This window comes from Puntigrus tetrazona, chromosome 23 (assembly GCF_018831695.1).
Source record: "Puntigrus tetrazona isolate hp1 chromosome 23, ASM1883169v1, whole genome shotgun sequence".
Classification (NCBI taxonomy): domain Eukaryota; kingdom Metazoa; phylum Chordata; class Actinopteri; order Cypriniformes; family Cyprinidae; genus Puntigrus; species Puntigrus tetrazona.
Genome location: NC_056721.1, coordinates 2,286,898 through 2,306,196, shown reverse-complemented (window position 1 = coordinate 2,306,196; position 19,299 = coordinate 2,286,898). Strand labels below are relative to the sequence as shown.

At 40.5% G+C, this 19,299-nt stretch overlaps 1 protein-coding gene across 1 annotated transcript; it reads right to left on the bottom strand.

Moving 5' to 3' along the window:
- Positions 1 to 2,163: 2,163 nt before the first annotated feature.
- ndnf (neuron-derived neurotrophic factor) lies at positions 2,164 to 18,216 on the bottom strand. Its single transcript, XM_043224909.1, has 4 exons — positions 17,690 to 18,216; positions 9,475 to 9,663; positions 7,682 to 7,806; positions 2,164 to 4,345 (listed from the first exon to the last, which is right to left on the bottom strand). The coding sequence occupies exons 2-4, from the start codon at positions 9,660 to 9,662 to the stop codon at positions 2,937 to 2,939; spliced, it is 1,722 nt and encodes a 573-aa protein (XP_043080844.1). The 5' UTR covers position 9,663; positions 17,690 to 18,216; the 3' UTR covers positions 2,164 to 2,936.
- Between the last annotated feature and the right edge of the window lie 1,083 nt (positions 18,217 to 19,299).

Genomic DNA, 19,299 nt, shown 5'->3' with positions numbered 1-19,299 from the left:
TAATGAGCTTCTCCAGCTTGATAGCATTTTAAAGTGTCTTGCATGCGCAACAATGCAGTCACTGTTCAAAAACATATGCAGTTCAATTTAGCTGCTTTATAAGACTACTTCCTTCGGCCAAATATTAAAGCAGCATAGCAAGTTGCCAAATAACGAATTTAGGTTAGAAAAATGTTATTTATAAATGTCCATATTTCTTATTGTGGTTATAATAATATTTATAAATAAGGTCATAAAAATTTGCAATGTTTTACTAAGTTTGCTTTCATCACAAAATAATGTTATTGAAAATGTATATATATATATATATATATATATATATATATATATATATATATATATATATATATATATATATATACACATTGTTTTTTTTTTTTGTTTTTGTTTTTGTAATGTTAAAATGTTATCTTGTTGTGATTAGAATGCAAAATTTTACTAAAAGTTTTCTCACAACATCCTACTTATTTTTTTTTACCCAAAAAATAATATTCCATGAATGTTTTCTATCAACATTACGAGAATAAGACCACAAGACCACAAAAATGTTCCAAGATTTTTTTGCAACATTATGAAAATGTATATAAAATATTAATGTTCTTAATGCAACATTACTTTAAGAAGATTATTAACTAACAAACCACTAATAAATAAAGACTGATGTGAACAGAGTAAATGCATAAAGTACAAGCTACTTTATCAGGCTAATCAGGTATATGCATGCTATTATAGTACGTAATAAAAGTATATATATATATATATATATATATATATATAGAGAGAGAGAGAGAGAGAGAGAGAGAGAGAGAGAGAGAGAGAGAGAGAAATGTTTGTTATAATGTAGTTAAAGGTACAGTGCATATAGCATGATTTTGTAAAAAATTGCAATCAGGAGCTGAAGAAAGTAATCATTAAATTGTTTTGAGCCAATCTCATATAGTTTATGTAAGGACGTCTCCCATGTGCTTCTTAGGGTGATGCAGCGTTGCTGCCAATCTAGTGTACTACATCAGTCAATTGTAAGGGTTTATTTCAGTATTTACTTAGAAGGCAAGTGACTATGTAGATAGTAGCGAGCAAGACAACTTTAGAGTTTGGGAGAAAAAAGAAAATGTGAATGCATTGGCCACCTCTTCTTTTGATTGTCTTGGGATCCAGGGAATTTTAGTTTTATTAAAAACACATTCACTCTTTAACTGACCCTCTTTTTGTGAGCTTTGCACACACAGTCCCTGCTGACCGTTCTCATTAGCTTCTCTGTAAAGGGCCATCCATGGCATTCCCAAACCATTGCCTCAAGCATTCCCTATCCATTCCTGCACCATTCCCAGCACTCTTCCTCATTACTGCAGGGCAGCAATGAGACTAATTTAAGACAGGCGAGGTTGCGCTATGTCTGTAGTGATTGACAGGCTGCGAAGAGAACTCAAACTGAACTCCTCAGGAAAGACATTACAGTTTCGTTTGAGCATCGTGCACAAATTCAACCCTATATGTGAATGTGAAAAATAGAGATGGACAGAGAGAAAGATTTCATGTACTTAATGTGTAAGCATGCTATCAGGGGTCACCTGTAATTTTATGAAGTTACGAGAATTGATCTGTACTCAAAAGAAAAGAAGACAACATTCAACAATACATCGCATCCTTCGCATCTGATATTTTACCAATTATTTTACCAATCTCCTTTGGTACAATAATATTAATTATATTGCTGTCCTCTGATTCAAAGATTAACAAATCTTTTACAGGTTTGGAACGACATGGGGGCAAGTGACTAATGACAACATTTTAATTCGGTGACATACCCCTTTAATACAGCAAGTAGCATTGCGTTTTCATCGTAGCAATACAAAAGGTATTATGCATTAATTTGTTTATCAAATGAAAATGTCTTAAATCTTGGCCAATAATCAGGAAGGACTAATATTGTGCAGTGAACTGCATTGTGGGATCAAGTATTCTGTGCAGTGTGCTCTGTTGTACACTGCAAATTTTGGCAAGCCCAATAGGTCGTTATGGTATTCTTGACATTGCATTACTATGAGTTATATGAACGAAGCTTTACTTCATAGCAGGTCATACAATTTAAGTCATTCATTCATGTGGATATTTTCCAGTATGTATATATCATCCTGGAAGAGAAACACAGAACGGCTGGGATTACAGATGTCTATATTTAGTGTTTTATGTACATGAATATTGGCAGAGAAAATCTGTACATGTGACACAGAGATGAGATACTTTTACACACACCAGATTCACAAACTGAGATTATACACACACAAACTGACAGTGGGTTCAACAACGCTGACTTTCATATAGATTTAAAACACATTTTTATCACTAATAACTGTTGTCAATAACAAAAAAAATAACAGTTAAAAAAATAAAACATTAAGAAGTATGAAATAATTTAAAAAGTCTTCTACACCGTGTTTTTAATACAGGGCAGGAGAGCGGAGAGAAGGAGTCATGGAGCTACCTCTGTGATGGCTGGCGTAAAAACCAAAACGAACAAACAAATCGAACGTAGACATAAGGCAGACAAATGGTGCATGCAGTGGCTAAAAGAGAACTGCAACTCCTCCAAACTCCCATTTCCACGGCATTGAGGATGCAGTACAGGGACTCTTTGCGTAGCAACAGCGATGGCACCCCCTGAGAACAAACCTTCAGGTGCCTAAGGTCGCCTGAGAGCGCCAGACTCGACTCGACTCGGTAATGTAAACATAAATACAGAGGTTGATATCTCACTCTACAGGCAGTTCGGTCACCGCGACACATGCAGCGTTAGCATTAGCATTGTGCGCAAGTAGTCAGTCTGCAAAACTCTCCTTAGTAGAATATCACTTCGAGTTAAATAAAACTTCTTTTTTTCTCATTATATATATAATATATTTACTTCTGTGCAGAGTCTGTGCTTCGGAGTTTTTTTAACAGTACTTCCTTGTTTTCACCAGTTTGCTCTGGTACTTGACTGAGTGGCCGCTGTGTCCCACCACATAAACATCCAGGAGGTAGCTCTTTCCTGCCTCGAGGCCCATTATGGTCTCGGTAGTGACGGCCTTTTGCAGGTTGGCGCTGTGGAAGTACTTGCAAAGCACTTTCTCTGACTTGCGACGGCTCTCTGGTCCAGCGCACTGGTTCTGCTCTCTGCGCCGATGCTCTTCGCCATAGCTTTCAGAAACTTCACGTCTGTAAACACAGTATTTGTTGCGCTCCTGTGTGCCAAGCCAAGCCACTGTGACGGAGGAACAGGTACGCAACTTATCGAAAGCCTTGATGCGGGTATCCTCGGGTAGGGCAGGGAAAGGTTGCTTGCCTCCGGCACGTGTGCTGGCGAGTACCTTCAAGGTGGAGGCACCCTTGCGGGATCCCCGCAGACGAATCAGGTACTTGGCTTTGGGCTTCCCTCGGAGCTGGAACTGACGGACACCCTCCACATTCTGAGAGAGAACAAGCTTCCCGTCACGCCGCACCTGAACTTGCACTGCGTCCAGACAGGCATGGACAAAGAGTGTGACGCGCTGGTGAGAGGAGACCGGCGCAAAGCGAAGGAATTTGCTGCCTTTCCTCTTAATGAAGACGTCGGTTACTTTCCCATCCTTGAGCTCCACAGTCTTCTGCTTGGCTTCTTCCTTGGTGCGGGCAAATGTGCCCACGTACGCAGTACTCATGTTGGTGCCAGTGTTGACGGCAAACACATCAAAGTAATACTGCGTGTCTGGCTTTAGATCTGTCACGGTAAAAATATTCTTGTTGCCTATGCAGATCTTCTGTATGTCTGCCACTTTGGGCTTGGGGATATATGTGCGACTCATCTTGTTGCTCAGAGCTCTGTTGGTGGTGAGGGAACGATCCTTGAAATCATTCTCAGATGGGACAAAACCAAAATGAGCAAAGTCAAAGGGGCTGAAATCCCGACCGGGTTTTGGAGCAATCATGAAGGCATCATCCAAGCTCATCTTGGCCTCGGCTGCACATAAGCTTTTGAAGTTGTGCTCCTTGTTAATAACCACACAGTACTGGATTGGCTGGCCCATGATGGAGCCAGTAGGAGTGGGTTTCCAGGCCAGCGTGACAGTAGTACGACCCAGTGCAGTAACATCAACCCTGGGGTCATAAGGCAGCTCCGGGTATGGCTGATCGGACTCAGGAGTTGTGGTAGAGTACATCTTGAAGTTGCTGTCCTTTTCGGTGGAGATGATTTCCAGCTGGTACAAGCCCGAAGGGGAGCTTGTGGAGATGAACGACTCAACGTCATTTCCTTTGTAGGTAAAGAGTTCGGTCCCCTCATTAGCCGTGACCTGCTGTTTCTGCTGCTCTAGAGGTTCTGGCTCACCTGGGACACAAAAGACACAAAATTAGACCTTCGGAAACAAGCACATAGAATCAAAAGATGATGAGGAAACGAGTGTCCCCACATAACAAACCGCAAACATCAAAAACAAGGCTCATTCTGTGGGGGTAAAAATATTTGGATGCATAAAACTGTCGAACAAATGGATGTGCACACTTAGGCTTTCTCTGAACATCAATGACTGAGACATTTAACATTAACTGCCACATAATGACGCATTTCCCTCACCACTCCAAATCCTCTCATCTAGTTGTTTACTTTCCGCTTCCTCCCCACACCCCGATTAACACCACTGGAAAAAAAGAAGCAGTAATTTCCATCTTAACGGAAAGAGCATCGTTTAATGTGTTAATCCTTGTGAGGTACCAGGAAGCTACCTGCTCCTGTGGACGTTTAGCTACTCGTCTGCTGGCCACTGTGTTTTGTATCCAAACAAACTTGCAGATCAGAGAGTGACTTTCTCTTTGCCTTCTCAGGGAACTCTAAGCTACACAGAGATGCCTTGTGGCTTTGCTGTTCCTTGAGTTCCTTTCCAAGCCCTCTCCGTTAAGCTGGGCGAGAAAGCATAATATTATGTTTGTCAACCAGAGAACTAAATGAACACGCGTTGCACTCAAAGGCCCGGCTCCCAGTGGATATATTCCGCAAACATGGGAAACGACTTGTGTATGAGTATTTATTTACTGTGACTGGTGTACCTCAAAAAAAGATAACAAAAATTAAAAGTGCTTCCATGTCCTTGTTTGCTTTTCATTTATAACGTGTTGCTGCAATTAACCAGAAAAAAAGAACACAAAGTATTGCACAGGCATTGCTTAGAACGGATGTTTGAAATGTCAACTTTGTGTCTCCTGAAATTCTTTTTCAACAGTTGTTGATACACTAAGTATTTACACAGCTTAAACAGTAAATCATGGCACTGGCAACATAAAGGGTATGGGTTCGATTCCCATTGAATGATTTGATTTCCCAGGACTGATAGAAACAGAGGTTGTATCGAGTTGCTTTGCATAAAAGCATCAATATAAATGCATAGAGCTGTAAAAACAGGTAAATTGCAAAGTTTAAGACATTGTTGAACACTTTTCGGAAATTGTAAGGTACTGGGATCTTAATCAGGAAAACTAAATCTGAAAAGCAGGAGACCTAAAGATCCTATGAAATAGTATATCGGTGGCAGACAGACACTGACTAAAAGCCACAAAACTCCTGTTTTCATTCATTCACTTCAAGTTATAATTTGCTTTCCGTTTGATCCCATTGCTGTCTTGAAACAAATGAAATATTAAAGAGTTCTCGTTTGAAAAGTTCTTTCCTAAGGTCCGGTCCCACAAGAGTGAGTGTGTATTTGTGTTTGAGTTATTGCAACTGTGAATGACTGAATGCGTATGTGAGCAAGGAAATGAGTCTGAAGGCGGATATCATCAACTGTGACTGATTTGTCTTTCAGGATCTCCCAATCACAGCCAAGTCACGCCGTAGCACGACGATTGTTACACGGTGTGTAAAAAAAAAAAATCTAAATCCTTTGCGTAAAACCCAACCGTACAGCAGTGAATAATGGAGGTCTCTGCATTTCATCAGCCAGGACAGCCATATTGGGCCACAGACTAAGAGAAAGGAGGAAACCCAAGGCCTGGGAGTCATTATAGCACAAAAAGGCAGAGATGATCAGAGAAGTCTGTCGTCTCTCAGGGAGACACTCGTGTCTTCATGTAAGCTCACACATGTACATGTTCTGCATGTACAGTATGCTTCTGACACAGCAGCTTCTGCCCCATTTCGGGCCTATTCGTTGGGTTTCATAGACACGCACAGCTGAAACCCGCCATGTGTGTGGAGTGGAATACAAGGGTGTTTTGTGCAACTTTATTGATTTCTTTTTTAGGATACTGTCCAGATGGAAAAAGAGTGATGCAGAGAGAGGGTGATGGAGAAAGGGAAGAAACGAGAAAAATACCAGGAGGGAGGTCAAAAGGGAAGGGAGTACTGCTAAAAGGGAGAACAAGAGTACAAGCGAGAAGTTTGCTTTGAAGACGAATGCCAGTCATAACCTTTTTTTGCTTACAGTTGATGGAATAGTGGGAGGAATTCTATGGCTGTGTGATTGAAAGCATGTCTAGGTCACATTTCACTACACATTTTTTCATTTTGGAGTCATGTTCTTTACAGGTTTGGTGAGATTTATATATATATATATATATATCCCTGTACAAGATATATATCCATTTTACTCTTTTTAATTCTTGGTTTCAGGCTTTCATGTCTGCAGATGATCAGATGCCGTCTATCAGCATACCAAATGTGCTTAGCACTGGGTCCAAATTCACACTTCACAAATACACACTGGCACTAGAACAGGGCTAATGATTGACCACGGTGGAAAACACTGACCCACACTGGACACGCTCCACAGTACTTCACAGAAAACACATATTTACCTGCAGCCATGCTGCTTTTTCAAATAAAACTAGAGTTATTTTTGCATAAAACTTTCCAAGGGGGCATCTGTAGGACATTCATTTTGACTTTTAGTTAAACACATATTTGGTCTATTTCCTACATAGGCAAGATCACCTAATTCAAATGGAACCTTCTAATGCCAACAGTGCTGCTGTTGAAAAAACAGTGTTGCTGTTGCTGATTAGGTATGTTTTGAAGCATGGCTGCTGGTTTGAGCTGGTGCTTAGTTGGTAGATGCTGCTAAGGACCAGCTCATAACCAGAACATAACCAGCTTTAACCAGCTAAAAAAACAGCAGTAATGCTTCAAAACGTACTTAACCAGCATACTCTGGATTTTTCATCAGAGCTGGCAAGCCATGGGTTACTAAGCACAATTTTATTTGCTGTTAGATTGAAATATATTTTATTTTATTATTATTATTATTCTAATAGATGTTTTTCTTCTATAATTAGCCTAATCATTCCTAAGTTAATTACATTTTAGGACCGCCTTAACATTCCGATCTTAAAATGCTGCCTATGAAAGCTGATCAATAGGTTTTGAAACCAAAATATTATAGAAGTTTAGTTTATTTTACAACGTACTGGAATTCTTAATCCTCTAGGACCTAAATGATTCTTCATTTAGGAATGACTTCCTCCCTTATCAAGTATAATCCTTCGGAGATTAATGGAAAGAGATACCACTGTCTACTTTAATCATTAAGCTGTATTGAATGGCTAAGGGATATGTTCTCTTGTTCCACAGATCTAAGATCAGGTTTTCTAATAATAGTTTAGAACGTTTACATGGAAAACAAGTCTTAAATTACTGCAGAGTTGCAACATTGATCGGAAGATTTAATTCGGATACCTGATCCTTCCCCGCTGCGTTCCTCTGGGAGCTCCTGCAACGTCAATCTCCACTCAAGAGGAGCATCGCAAGGTGTCACCGTCACCAACAGAGGAGTGTTGTCTTCCTCCACCACAAAATAGTACCTGCAAGAGCAAAGAAAGTTAGCATGCGCTGCAAAAATGACAACAGCTTAGAAACGAGACGGGAAATTAAACCTGACTCATTGTGTGTTGTATAGCAGATGTGCTCTTTGCTTGGACTGAATCACATTTGATGACTGTGTGAAAACTAGCCATCTGCAGGCTATTATATTTTAGGTCTTTTTTTAGATACACACATGCACTTTTTAGCATAAAATTACATAGAAGGTTGCGTAACAAGGTGTATAACAATACGTTCCACATTAGGGCCTAAAAAAGTGCAGGACCCTAAGTTTAAGACTGCTATTTTAGCAAGGTTATGCATAATGGTGTGGCTAATTTTGCCCGCCTGATTGCAGTCATGTTTCGTCTTTAGAAGTACTTCAGATATATTAAAGCAAGTCCCAAGACACAATATACTGAAATAAGAACTAGCTGGCCTTTCGGAGACCGCTACCGAATTAGGACCGTATTCCCCAAACACAGCGCTGCTACATTAGCCTTGCTGTCTCAACACATTTCCGCTAGCTTTGTTAGCGTTTTTAGCACCGTGTTGCCAATGAATTAGCATACTTTTGACAACGCGTTTCACATGGGAGATGTCTTATAAAAGGCACACCAAACACAGCTGGTGTATTTTAGCTGTAACCACGTTCTATACTGCAATATTACTTAGTGCAAATATAGACTGAATACTGCCTACTATTTATATACAATTTATTTACATCACCACATTAAGGATGAATTATATCCATACAGAGAAGTGGCAAATAACTCAGTTAATTCAATCAGATTATTTATTCAGAAAGACTAAAATAGTTTGTTTTGATGTTGTCGTAAAATTTTTTTTTTTTTTTAATTTATCATTTTTAACACTGCATTTCAATCATTTGAATTAGCTTTTTACTTTTACTTCAAAACCAAATGCGTTCAGATATTGCATTAAGCATCTACTGTACATGTATGTGTAAATTAGTATCAGTAAGTAGCATGATGCTATTATTCCAAATCGTCCGAGCTTTTAATCAGACCTTCTGTGAGCAGGAACACCTTTCAACTCCACATTCTGTAAAATGATTATGACAGATGTACGCTAGTTTTCAGTGTAATCAGTTGTATTAGAGAACACTGCAGTTCATTAGCAGGTCACGACATTGACAGAATCGCTGGCGTGGACATCAAACGGGAAAACGAAGAGGTTCGTTGTTACTACGAAGCGTTTTCAAATTTCGCGAATAGCTCAGCCTGAGACCATCTGTGGTATGTATGTGATTAATTCATCCAGGATCCTCCGCTAAAATAACCCTGTAGCCTTTTGCCGAGACCTCGCATGTGGCGCAGTTTGACGGACGTGGAGAACGCGGTTGATATTCATCCGTTTGAATGCACCTGCTGCTCAAAACAATGCTTCATCAAACACACAGTCGTTTCCAGCTTCTCATTCATAATGCATGCCTCACACTCATCTGATGCATTATAGCTGTAATAGATCCCATATTTATTCGTCCCTCACCCATAGACACTTCCACAAATGCACATGATTGTAACCCTCCCTCCCATCGACCTTCAAACTTAAAAAAATGTGTTCACGTGAAGGAAAATTGAAAAACGTACGCTCCGACGCAAAAAACAAACAATTTACGCATTGTGTATGTTTGTGCATGGTCCCACCTTTTCGGTGTATCTCTGAACAGGTATCCGCTGATCTCAGCTCCATCTGGCAAGACAGAAGAGTCGTGAAACAGAGCTTTATCCCTGATCTGCATCTGAAAGAGGCCTTCATCACGCGTGGGCAGTTTCTGTCCCATCACCCCCAAGACCAGCAACGCCAAACCATAACATCCACACATCAACGTCATCCTAAAGAGAGAGAGAGAGATTGACAGTGACTGAATGAAATTTAATTCTTTTTCATGAGCACAGTCTTCATCGACCATACCATAACATCCACATCTAAACACATTAATGCTCTGTTTGTTAAAAGCACACCTATTTTGGTTATTGGGTGGATTTTGATTGACTGCCAATGTTTTTATCATTCATTGACTGGGAAGAAAATTCCATTGAAATGATATCGTATTGCTTTATAGTTCTGGTTTGGACTTGACTGTTCTCATAGAATCTGAACGATTATTAAAACTATTAAGCCTGGCTCACACTACAGGATTTTTAGCCCGATTTAGCCTTGATTTAGCCCCGATTTTCCCCTCAAAAATCTTGTCGAGCACCTCGATCGCTGATTATCTGTTCATGTGAGGCGTTCACCGATGGAACGGTGCGCCTACCGGTCTGTTCGTGCACAAATCAGAGCAGCCCCGATCATATCAAACATGTGTGATATTCAGGATTTAAATCGGGATGATGACGGCTATGTGATAATGTCAGCGCTTTCACAATAGCCAATGTGTGACCGCAAAACAGCTGCTGCAACGGCTCTGTTGGGTACTGGAGAAGGAGTTTTTTAGTAACAGGACTGTCGTAAACAAATCACAAACGTAAAGGAGAAAGAGAAGCGCTTGAGAGAAATCACCTTAGCTTCATAATCGGTTAGGATTTAAAAACTCCTGTAGTGTGAGCCCAGCTTTAGCCAGTACACATGTTGGGGGTTTGGCACAGAAGAAAGCATTTGATTGGCCAAAACCTGTTTAGCAGTCAATATTTGTGCAAAAGGAAAAAACAAGATACGTTTATCTGCTGAACGTGAATTAATCAACTGCATGACCTTAGTTGAAGTAATTCAACTCAAATTTTAAAGCTGGAGAATAAATGCAATAAGTTAAGGACCTTTAGTTGAGCTAAAGATGACTGTTTAAAAGCTCAAATGAAGGACTGCTTAATCAGTCCACGATGTTCTTATTATATTCTAAAAGAGCAGCAAAATCTTTTAACATTTCGCTTGAATGACTGGATTGCGCCATCATGCTACAACAAACAAACCAAACTACAGGAGATTTGGGATGAAGAATTTAAATTAATGTCCTCACTGACCACCTTTGAAGTTCTGCTGCTTTTTTAACTCAAGGGGCGGCACAGCTGGGGTAAAAGACGGGTATGCGGCGGTTGATACTGCACGCAAACAACATTCAGCAGCTCATGAGAACATCCAGGCACTCGGAGACGCTCACAGATGCACACATCTGCTCACACACACACACACACACTCCCTCACTAATCACGTTTGAATGCTTGTGTAGAGTGTCCGAGCTCACAGTACAAAAATATCTATGTCTGGTTGGTGTTAAACACCTGCTTGTAACTATTCACAGATTTTCTTTGCCGCTGATCTTCTGCATCTGTCCTGCGCGCATTTTATTTCATTCTGAAGTGAATAACTAACAGTACATTTTATTATTATTGCTAATACTACAACTTTGATTAAAATTGAGGAAATTTGCCTTTAGAACAGATATTAAACAATAGACCAAAAACTGTTCGAAAATCCGTTCAAAAGTTCAAAAAGGTCAATAAGACTTGGACTTATGTAATATGTTGGAAAAAAGGTTCTTCTTCACTCTCCAAAACCTCATTTATTTATTGAAAATACAGTAAAAAGAGTAAAAAAGTGAAATATTATTACAATTTAAAATCTGTTTTCTATTTTCATATATAAATGTAATTTATTTCTGTGATCAAAGCTGAATTTTCAGCATCATTACTCCAGTCTTCAGTGTCACATGATCTTTTAGAACATAAAAACATTTAGAACATTTTTGTAACATAAAAAAGCTTGTCCTGTCCCATGTAGTGCTTAACTATGTTGGGTCAGATTGAGCTGGACTAAGTTTACGTATGCTGTTCTGAATTAAACTGTGATGAAAGCTGAACTTGGTTCATCTGTGCTGGTCCGACTCCGGTTGGATTTGGCTTCGCAGGGATCACATGATATCCACTTTCTATTGATTTGGTGCTATTGATTGGAGCTGAAGGCAAAGCCCAAACCCACTGATATAATCAGGCTAATGATGGCAGATTAGAGCGATACTCCACTGTCATTAACAGCAAGTGAGTGCTTGTCCTCTTAATGACCTCTCCAGGAATCCCTCCCCTCCTGCTGCCTTTATTCCCACTTTTCTTGACCTCCTTCGCTCCCTCTTTCTTTGCCAGACTCAGATGGTGCTCTCTCTCTTTCTCCTCTTCCGCTTTCATGCATTGTTTCTCTTTCTTTTACGTGCCTTCCTCTCGCCTTTCTTTTAAAAGTTGCGCATTATCACTTCCCCCATCTGTTACACTTGGGCTTTTCTCTTAGGCCAGTCGCAAAACGTACTTAACTGCATTTGCACACAAAGCACTGCTTTTATCATGCATTACATTTCCTCTCCTCTGTCTCCCACAACAAGAGAGCACCGCTTTCTCTTGTGCTGATGCTCTAATAGGATTTTCTCAGACAGAAACCTGACGCTTGCTTGAAAAAAAAAAAAGAATGTGAAATTTGGTATGGTTCACAACTGGTATGAAAACAGTCCATCTTAATTCTCATTCATGTGGATGTCTTCTAATCCAGATTAGTGATTTAACATAATATTTACTTGTAGAAATCCAGCCTAGGCTTGCAGAAATTAAGCCAGTGTTCACTGGAGATCTCTGAAGTGTAGACTGTGACTGGGAAGACCTTCCTTGGGGAGGAATTATAATACTGTGTCTCTTTGGATGTGGTCGCAGAACATTTGCCACAAATTCCAATTTACAACCAAGAGAAGAAAGCGAAAGAAACACAGGAACAAGGGTTTCCTCTGCAACTCAACGTCAGGTTTGGATGCAGTTGTGTTTCCCAGAGCAGAAAGCAGTCCTCTTTCTAAAATAAAACTTCAAAACAAAGCCCCATCTGGAACAAATAAAAGCTAATGTTTAATTAGAGCTGGGGAGAATGTCTGATCGTAATTTGGGGGAGGATAATTTGAAGGCAGAGTCGGCCGCAATCGTGTCAACTTTGTTTTGCTCCTTTTTATTTATTTTTTTTCTGCGTTCATTTGTTTTTACCAAACTTTTTTTTTTCTTCCTGTGACGGAAACGGGTTCATTCGGGTCCTGGATCACTTATGCACCACGTACAAATCTGAGATGCGTGATGGATCGGACCTTGAAGTGGTTTCGGGAGAGAGTGTGTTGCGGGAAGGTCGTAGAGTCAAGTTCATAATGTTAAACAGCTTAAACCCTTTGAACGCAACAAGCTGTAATGTTTGAATTATCGTCCTCGAAATGCTCCTAATCACGTGCGAGTAAAAACAACGACGCGATAGCGCTATTTAAACAGCTTACGCTCCCTGATTATCGTTCTACGATCTAGAGAGCCATTAGAGATAATTCTGCAACACAAATGCATTTCAAGAATCTCGTGTCAGGTGTTTCAGTAACATCTGGCTGCATTCCACTTTCATTTGGTTACGATTCTTCTAATGATCTCTCTAGAGACGGAAATGTCATTCTCTTGGAAATATGTTTATACAAATCAGATAAAATAACCATTCATCTCCACTGGGAGTCTAGAGGCTTTGAGCAACAGCAGAGTCCGATTGATCAACAATTAGGAGCAGATCATTTTATCAACCTGTCGTTAAATGATTTAATCAGTCCAATAGTAGACTGATTAATTGCCACGGGAAGTGTTAACGTGCAATTCACAAAGGTGAGACAAGCACTAACAGGCTCAGCAATGGAAACGCGCACACACACACACACACACACACAGATGAGTAGCACATGTACCGTGCATGAAAAGCAGCACTACTGACAGGGTGAAAACACACATCGCACCAGAGCAGCTACCACCTGTCAATCAAACCGCAGCGGCCAGGGCCACAAACAGCGGAGAGCCATCATTACCGCGCTAACCTGTGTGGGGGTGTCACTTCTGTCTCGCTCGCTTTTTAAACATGTATGACTGCACATTTACACACACACACACACACACACAAGCACACGCGCGCTACCTCCACACTGACTCTCCTCCCTACGGAGCTCAGTGTCACATATGTGAACTCTCCTATATCACAGCGGAGCTGCAAAAGCCTTCATTTCCACCAAGATAAGGGAAACATTTCAGATTCTGTTTCAACAGAGGCACGACGCCCTGAAACTGGAGAATGGGTGAGTTTCCTTCAGCTTCTGTCAGCGCTTCCCGAAACCTCTGAACAGACATTTACTGTGAGCTTTGTCCCCTGGGCTCCTCACGGCCCTGTCATGCATACATACGGAGCCAGAGCTGGAAAGCTAAAGATGGGGGGAAAGAAACTAACCTCAACAGTGGAACACAATGGGGACAATGGTGGAGTTTGTAGAGCAGTTTGATTCAGTGCAACTCTGAGTCAGTGGTTAGTCCATTTATTCTGACAGTCCTTGTCCTGCTACACCAATAAGCTAAGCTATGTGATCCAATTTAATTATTTATTTCTTGGTATAACCCGGGCAAACCAGATTCAAAACCACATTCAATTGAAAACTTTATTTTAGTTTCGTTTTCATCATTAGTCCAGTCCTGCTCCTAGAGAGACACTATCCTGCAGAGTTTGGTGCCAATTCTAATTAAACACATCTTTACCTGCAAATCAAGGTCTTTGGGATTCTTAGACACTCCCAGGTTGTATCTGAAATCACATATTATACCCTGATGTAGTTCAGTTGTTCACAACAGTGCTCCTGGATCCCCCCTACACAGAACATTTTGCATGTCTCCTTTCTCCCACACACCTCTTTCAGCTCTTGGAGTCTCTGCTAATGAGATAATGAAATGAATCAAATGTGTTCGATTAATGTGAGATGTCGAGGGGCTCCAGGAAAGTGGTTGGGAACCATTGATGTAAGGCACTATTCGAGGGGACAGCCATTAGCAGTGATGTCTGGACATTATTGACTGCAGTCATTCAATCCCATAATGCCCCTTAACAATAATTGTAAGACCTATGTACACTTAATGACTAGTAGTTCGAGAAAACCCATTCACTATGAGCATCATGCAAATGAATTACCTCATCTTGCCAACAGACGCCATCTTTAACATTACCGGTGCACACAGCATCTCGATTCAGTGTTTTTGTTCACTCGTTTAGTGCTTCCCAACCACATTCCTGGAGCCTTACAACATTTTGCATATCTCGTTTGTCACGCCCATTTTAGATCATGGAGTCTCTAGTAATGAGCTGATGAGTTGAATCGGGTCCGTTTGATTAAGGAAACACGCAAACTGCAATGTTGGGAGACCTCCAAGTACATGGTTGGAAAAGACTGTATTAGATAAGGAATAGTGAATAAGGGTACATGGCAGGGCTCCAGGGCCGGTGTCCTGATGAGTTTAACCCTAATGGAACACCCCAAAGAGGCTAAGCATAGAGTTACAAATGAGAGAGGTGTGTTAAAAAGGTTAGAAACGAAGCCTGCAAGACAACCGCCCCTCCGGGACAAGTTAAAGGGGGTGATCTCAGGCGAGTGTGTTGGGGCAGATCAAAATTAAAGCCTGCAGGACAGCATTAAACACACACGGCAGTCTCAGCTGTGTCTCAATTACCTCATTATGTGGTATTTGGTTTTGTAACGAAAAGTGAAAGAGCGTGCACGCAAACAGCCACTATGTGTCCTTCTCACCTTAAAATGTTATGATTTCTTATAAATGAGATCAGCACTTTAGAGCCGAGGTGCTTGACATGTACTTTGGCCGTGTCTTTGTGCCAACCCTGAGCTGCACCGGTGCTCTTGAACAGCCAAACGGCACAATGACTAATTGTTAGAGGCCGGTTTTGAGAGCTGAAGTCCAGCACTCCATCGTGGACACTTGGCTGTCTGCTGCTTGTTTACTTTGGCAGGGACCCAAAGCGGCATTTGTTGAGTAAAATCTTTAAAGGTATTTGTGTTTCCGTGGCGCATTTGAGACATGCACAGAGTAGCTGAAAAGCATAATGTCTCCTGGCGATTTCAAGATTATTCATAAAGTCAAACCTACTCAAGAGCATCCAGATGTCCCACTCTGAAGTATCCTCGCACAGGTCTTTATCTCAAGACTCCCAATTAGTACAACATTTGGGAATGCCCTTCAGCAGCTGTGCTGAGGGTGCAGGGGCCACTTTCTCCAAGCGCCACACAAACAGACCATTGAATGGGAAGGCCCCTGACTGATGTTCACTTCATTGCTGTCTTTGTGAGAAGAATTCGAGATCTCACCGATATTCACAGACTCGAGGGACAATTAGTCCTCCTCACCCCACCCGCATCCAAGGAAGCAACAAACGGGCATGCTGGGAAATAAAGAAGCCACTGCCGTTTATTTATGATCTACCTACCGAGACCGAAAACGATCTCATGTGAGCGGCGTCGTTTGCGTGTTTCTCAGACAGGACGCTCTGAATCAAACCGAATTTGAGCTCTGAAGCTTTGCGAACAAACAGATATGGAAATGAAAGAGCAGGGGGTCACAAAAAGTTCGAAAAGCTGAGATTAAATCCCTGGTTCTCCTCAACAGGACATGACACACAGTCACGTCAGACCCCACAAAGACCAGCGTGAGGACGACTGTATCTCCGCATCGGACTGTCACTCCGTCGGACACACAAATGGCTATTGCAACAGTGGCGGAATTCTTTCGCTGCCAGAGTTTTCATATGCAAATAAGGGTTTAGATACGCTATGCAACACAGACCTTCCCGTTCTTAGACTTTTGTTCCTGTTTCATTCTTTCCGAGAGAGGATGGGAGGCAGTGCAGCTTGGCCTCGCCGCTAAATACAGTTATTCAAATTCCCTCATTCTGAGTCTGCCTTTCATTACGTCTCCCAGCCCGGAGAAAAATATCACTCTCACCAGGAACCACATCAGGTAGCCAGCAATCCACTTCGCAGTTGTTTGTGTCTGATAGGAGACTAATCCTCGCGATCCCATCGGAGAGATTAAAAAATCCACACAATTTACCATTCAAACTCAAAAAGAAAAGATCTCGCTGCATGCTACAGATGGGTAGCTGATCTGAAATTTCAAGCGAGTGACATGCAAGACTTTTTCATCTTTAAAGAGCGACTTTTGTTATCATATATTGATTATTTTTGCCGTTTCTAAAAATTAATTGGACACACTAAGTTGGTTTATTTTTCATTAGCTATCGGTGCTAAACATTCATCGAATGTCACATTTCTTAATTCGCTTCATATTCGTGAAGCATGATCCTCACCGTTTGGGTTTTTGGGAATAACATTTAAAAACCAGAAAACTCCTTTCTAAATGATACACTTTGTCTCAAAAACTGTAAAATGAAAGTAAAATCTTGGTGCCTGTTTATACAAAACAAAGAAAATCAAAGAAATAAGTTGTTCCTGTCAAACCATTCAAAAACAGTCGTGGAGAACGGGCCAAAAATCGCATCTCGCAGGTGCTTTTACGCGTTACTGTTTGCAGAAGTTCCTAACAAGCTGATATTAAAAGAAAAACTCCCTACGTGCGTTTGCCTTCAGCTGAGACACTTTGAAAGCCGCACAATTGAGAGGGCGAGGACGAGTCGTGATGAATTGCGTCTGGCGGATGGGAGCGCATGGGAACCGCGTCTCCAACACAATGTCCAAAAAAAAAAAACTCCCATCGCACCTCCTCTGAGATCCGGACGAACATTAAAAAGAGCCTGCGAGCTCGGGCTTGATGGAAAGGTGTTTGAAATCTTCCACTTCCAGGAGTCTGCAGACCGCAAAAGCCCCGTCGCTCTTGTTCTGGCGCAAGGTTCAAAGAGCGCGGGGAGTCCCGCTCCGCTGCAGGAGCGTTTCAACTCTTTCATGAGGCTTGAAAGCGTTCGGGAAAACGCAAAGGCAGGTAACCTCTGAGCGACGTCTCGAAACAGCGCGAACGATCCCGGGAGGTTCGAAACGCATCGCCACGGGAAACTAAAACCATACCTAAAACATCTCAATTCGAAGTTCCTTACCTTGTTCTTTCGGGTTAAATCACTCCAGTGCGAAAGTGTCTTGACAGGACTGTTATTTGTCTTCCAGCAGAGCAAACTTGTCTGAGGACGCCAGGTGGAAAGGCAGGGTGTTTGTTGGAGAAAGCGCGCCGAAGTTGTTCCTGCTTAGATTCCTTCAGTCGGGTCCGGCTCTGTTTCTCCCGTCCCAAAGTTGGTGTCTCGTCTTAGCGGGTATCCTGAGTGGTTCTCCTGCTGTTCTCCTCTGTAGAGACTGAGAGTGAAGTGAGAGTCGGGCTGCTGTGAAGTGTCTCTCTCTGAAGACCAGCCCACTCATCTGACACAGCGCGCAAACACACGCTCCTGCGCGAGTCAACAGTCAACAAGCTCCGGCGGCATCCGCTCATAAAGTTACATTCTCATTTCACCTTGATGTTAATCAGATTGAGGACTAAAACTTATTGTTTGCCATCAACCGCGTATATGGAATTCTGAAGATGCAGTGGTACTTTGGTTATCTATGTTTTTTTTCCTCACAAAAGTGGTAAATCTGAGTATGAAATAGGCCCTGTATACTAATACAGTTTATGTAGTTTATGTATACATGTTGTGAGTCTAAATGTAGGCTATAGTTTAAAATACAAATGTATTTATATAAATCATAAAATATATTATTCTAGAACCTGAACACGTTTCTATATCGAATATAGAACCAAATATATAGTCATATCTGAATATATCCTAAAGTGTGTGTGTACATATATATATATATATATATATATATATATATATATATATATATATATATATATATATTTTTTTTTTTTTTTTTTTATTTATTTATAGAAATAGCTATATATATATATATATATATAGAGAGATAGATAGATAGATAGTTGATACGCTTTAGTCTTATGAGTCAAGACCTAAGTTTGTTGACTCATAAGTCTGCAAGCTAAATTCAAATTATTTCTATTGAAAAAAAAAAAAAAAATATATATATATATATATATATATATATATATATATATATATATATATATATTTTTTTTTTTTTTTTTCAATATATATATATATATATATATATATATATATATATATATATATATATATATGCAAGTGTACATTTGAATATAAATTGTGAAAATAAATTTGAAACTGACCTGGTATATCTGGTATATCTGTACAACAAAAGCTGTTTTAAACTTAAAAAAAATAAAATAATTATCTCTTTGAAAACATAATTTGGTTGATCTGTGGTTTACAAAATTCAATTTACATCAAAGCATAGTAACATTTTTATTTTAAATGTTGTAAGATGTTACAAAACCCAGCGACCTTTCTCCCTAGACAGCATTCTGGGCGTCATTTCACTGGTCAAAAGTACTAAAGAAATGTGAATACAACCGAAAATGATGAAAAATCGAAATGACATCAAATGTCAAATAGCTAATAATAAACCGCAGTGTTTGTTTTTGAATAGATTTTTTTCTCTGAAATCCATTTTCACGTAAGCCCTTCATGTAAGACTGTGTCCAATCACTCAGCTGCACTCATGGGTCTCGAAAAAGCTGTGCACTAGGTAGCACACTAAACTTCTCAGTCGGGATAGTTTACAGCATCTGTCTCTCATC

What these genes read in the sequence shown, in the direction of transcription:
- ndnf (XM_043224909.1), bottom strand. Translation starts at nt 9,662, where the DNA reads ATGACGTTGATGTGTGGATGTTATGGTTTGGCGTTGCTGGTCTTGGGG. An exon ending in TTCAGAGATACACCGAAAAG is followed by an intron (nt 7,807 to 9,474) that starts GTGGGACCATGC and finishes TTGCTCTTGCAG; the next exon opens with GTACTATTTTGTGGTGGAGG. An exon ending in ACGCAGCGGGGAAGGATCAG is followed by an intron (nt 4,346 to 7,681) that starts GTATCCGAATTA and finishes TTTGTGTCCCAG; the next exon opens with GTGAGCCAGAACCTCTAGAG.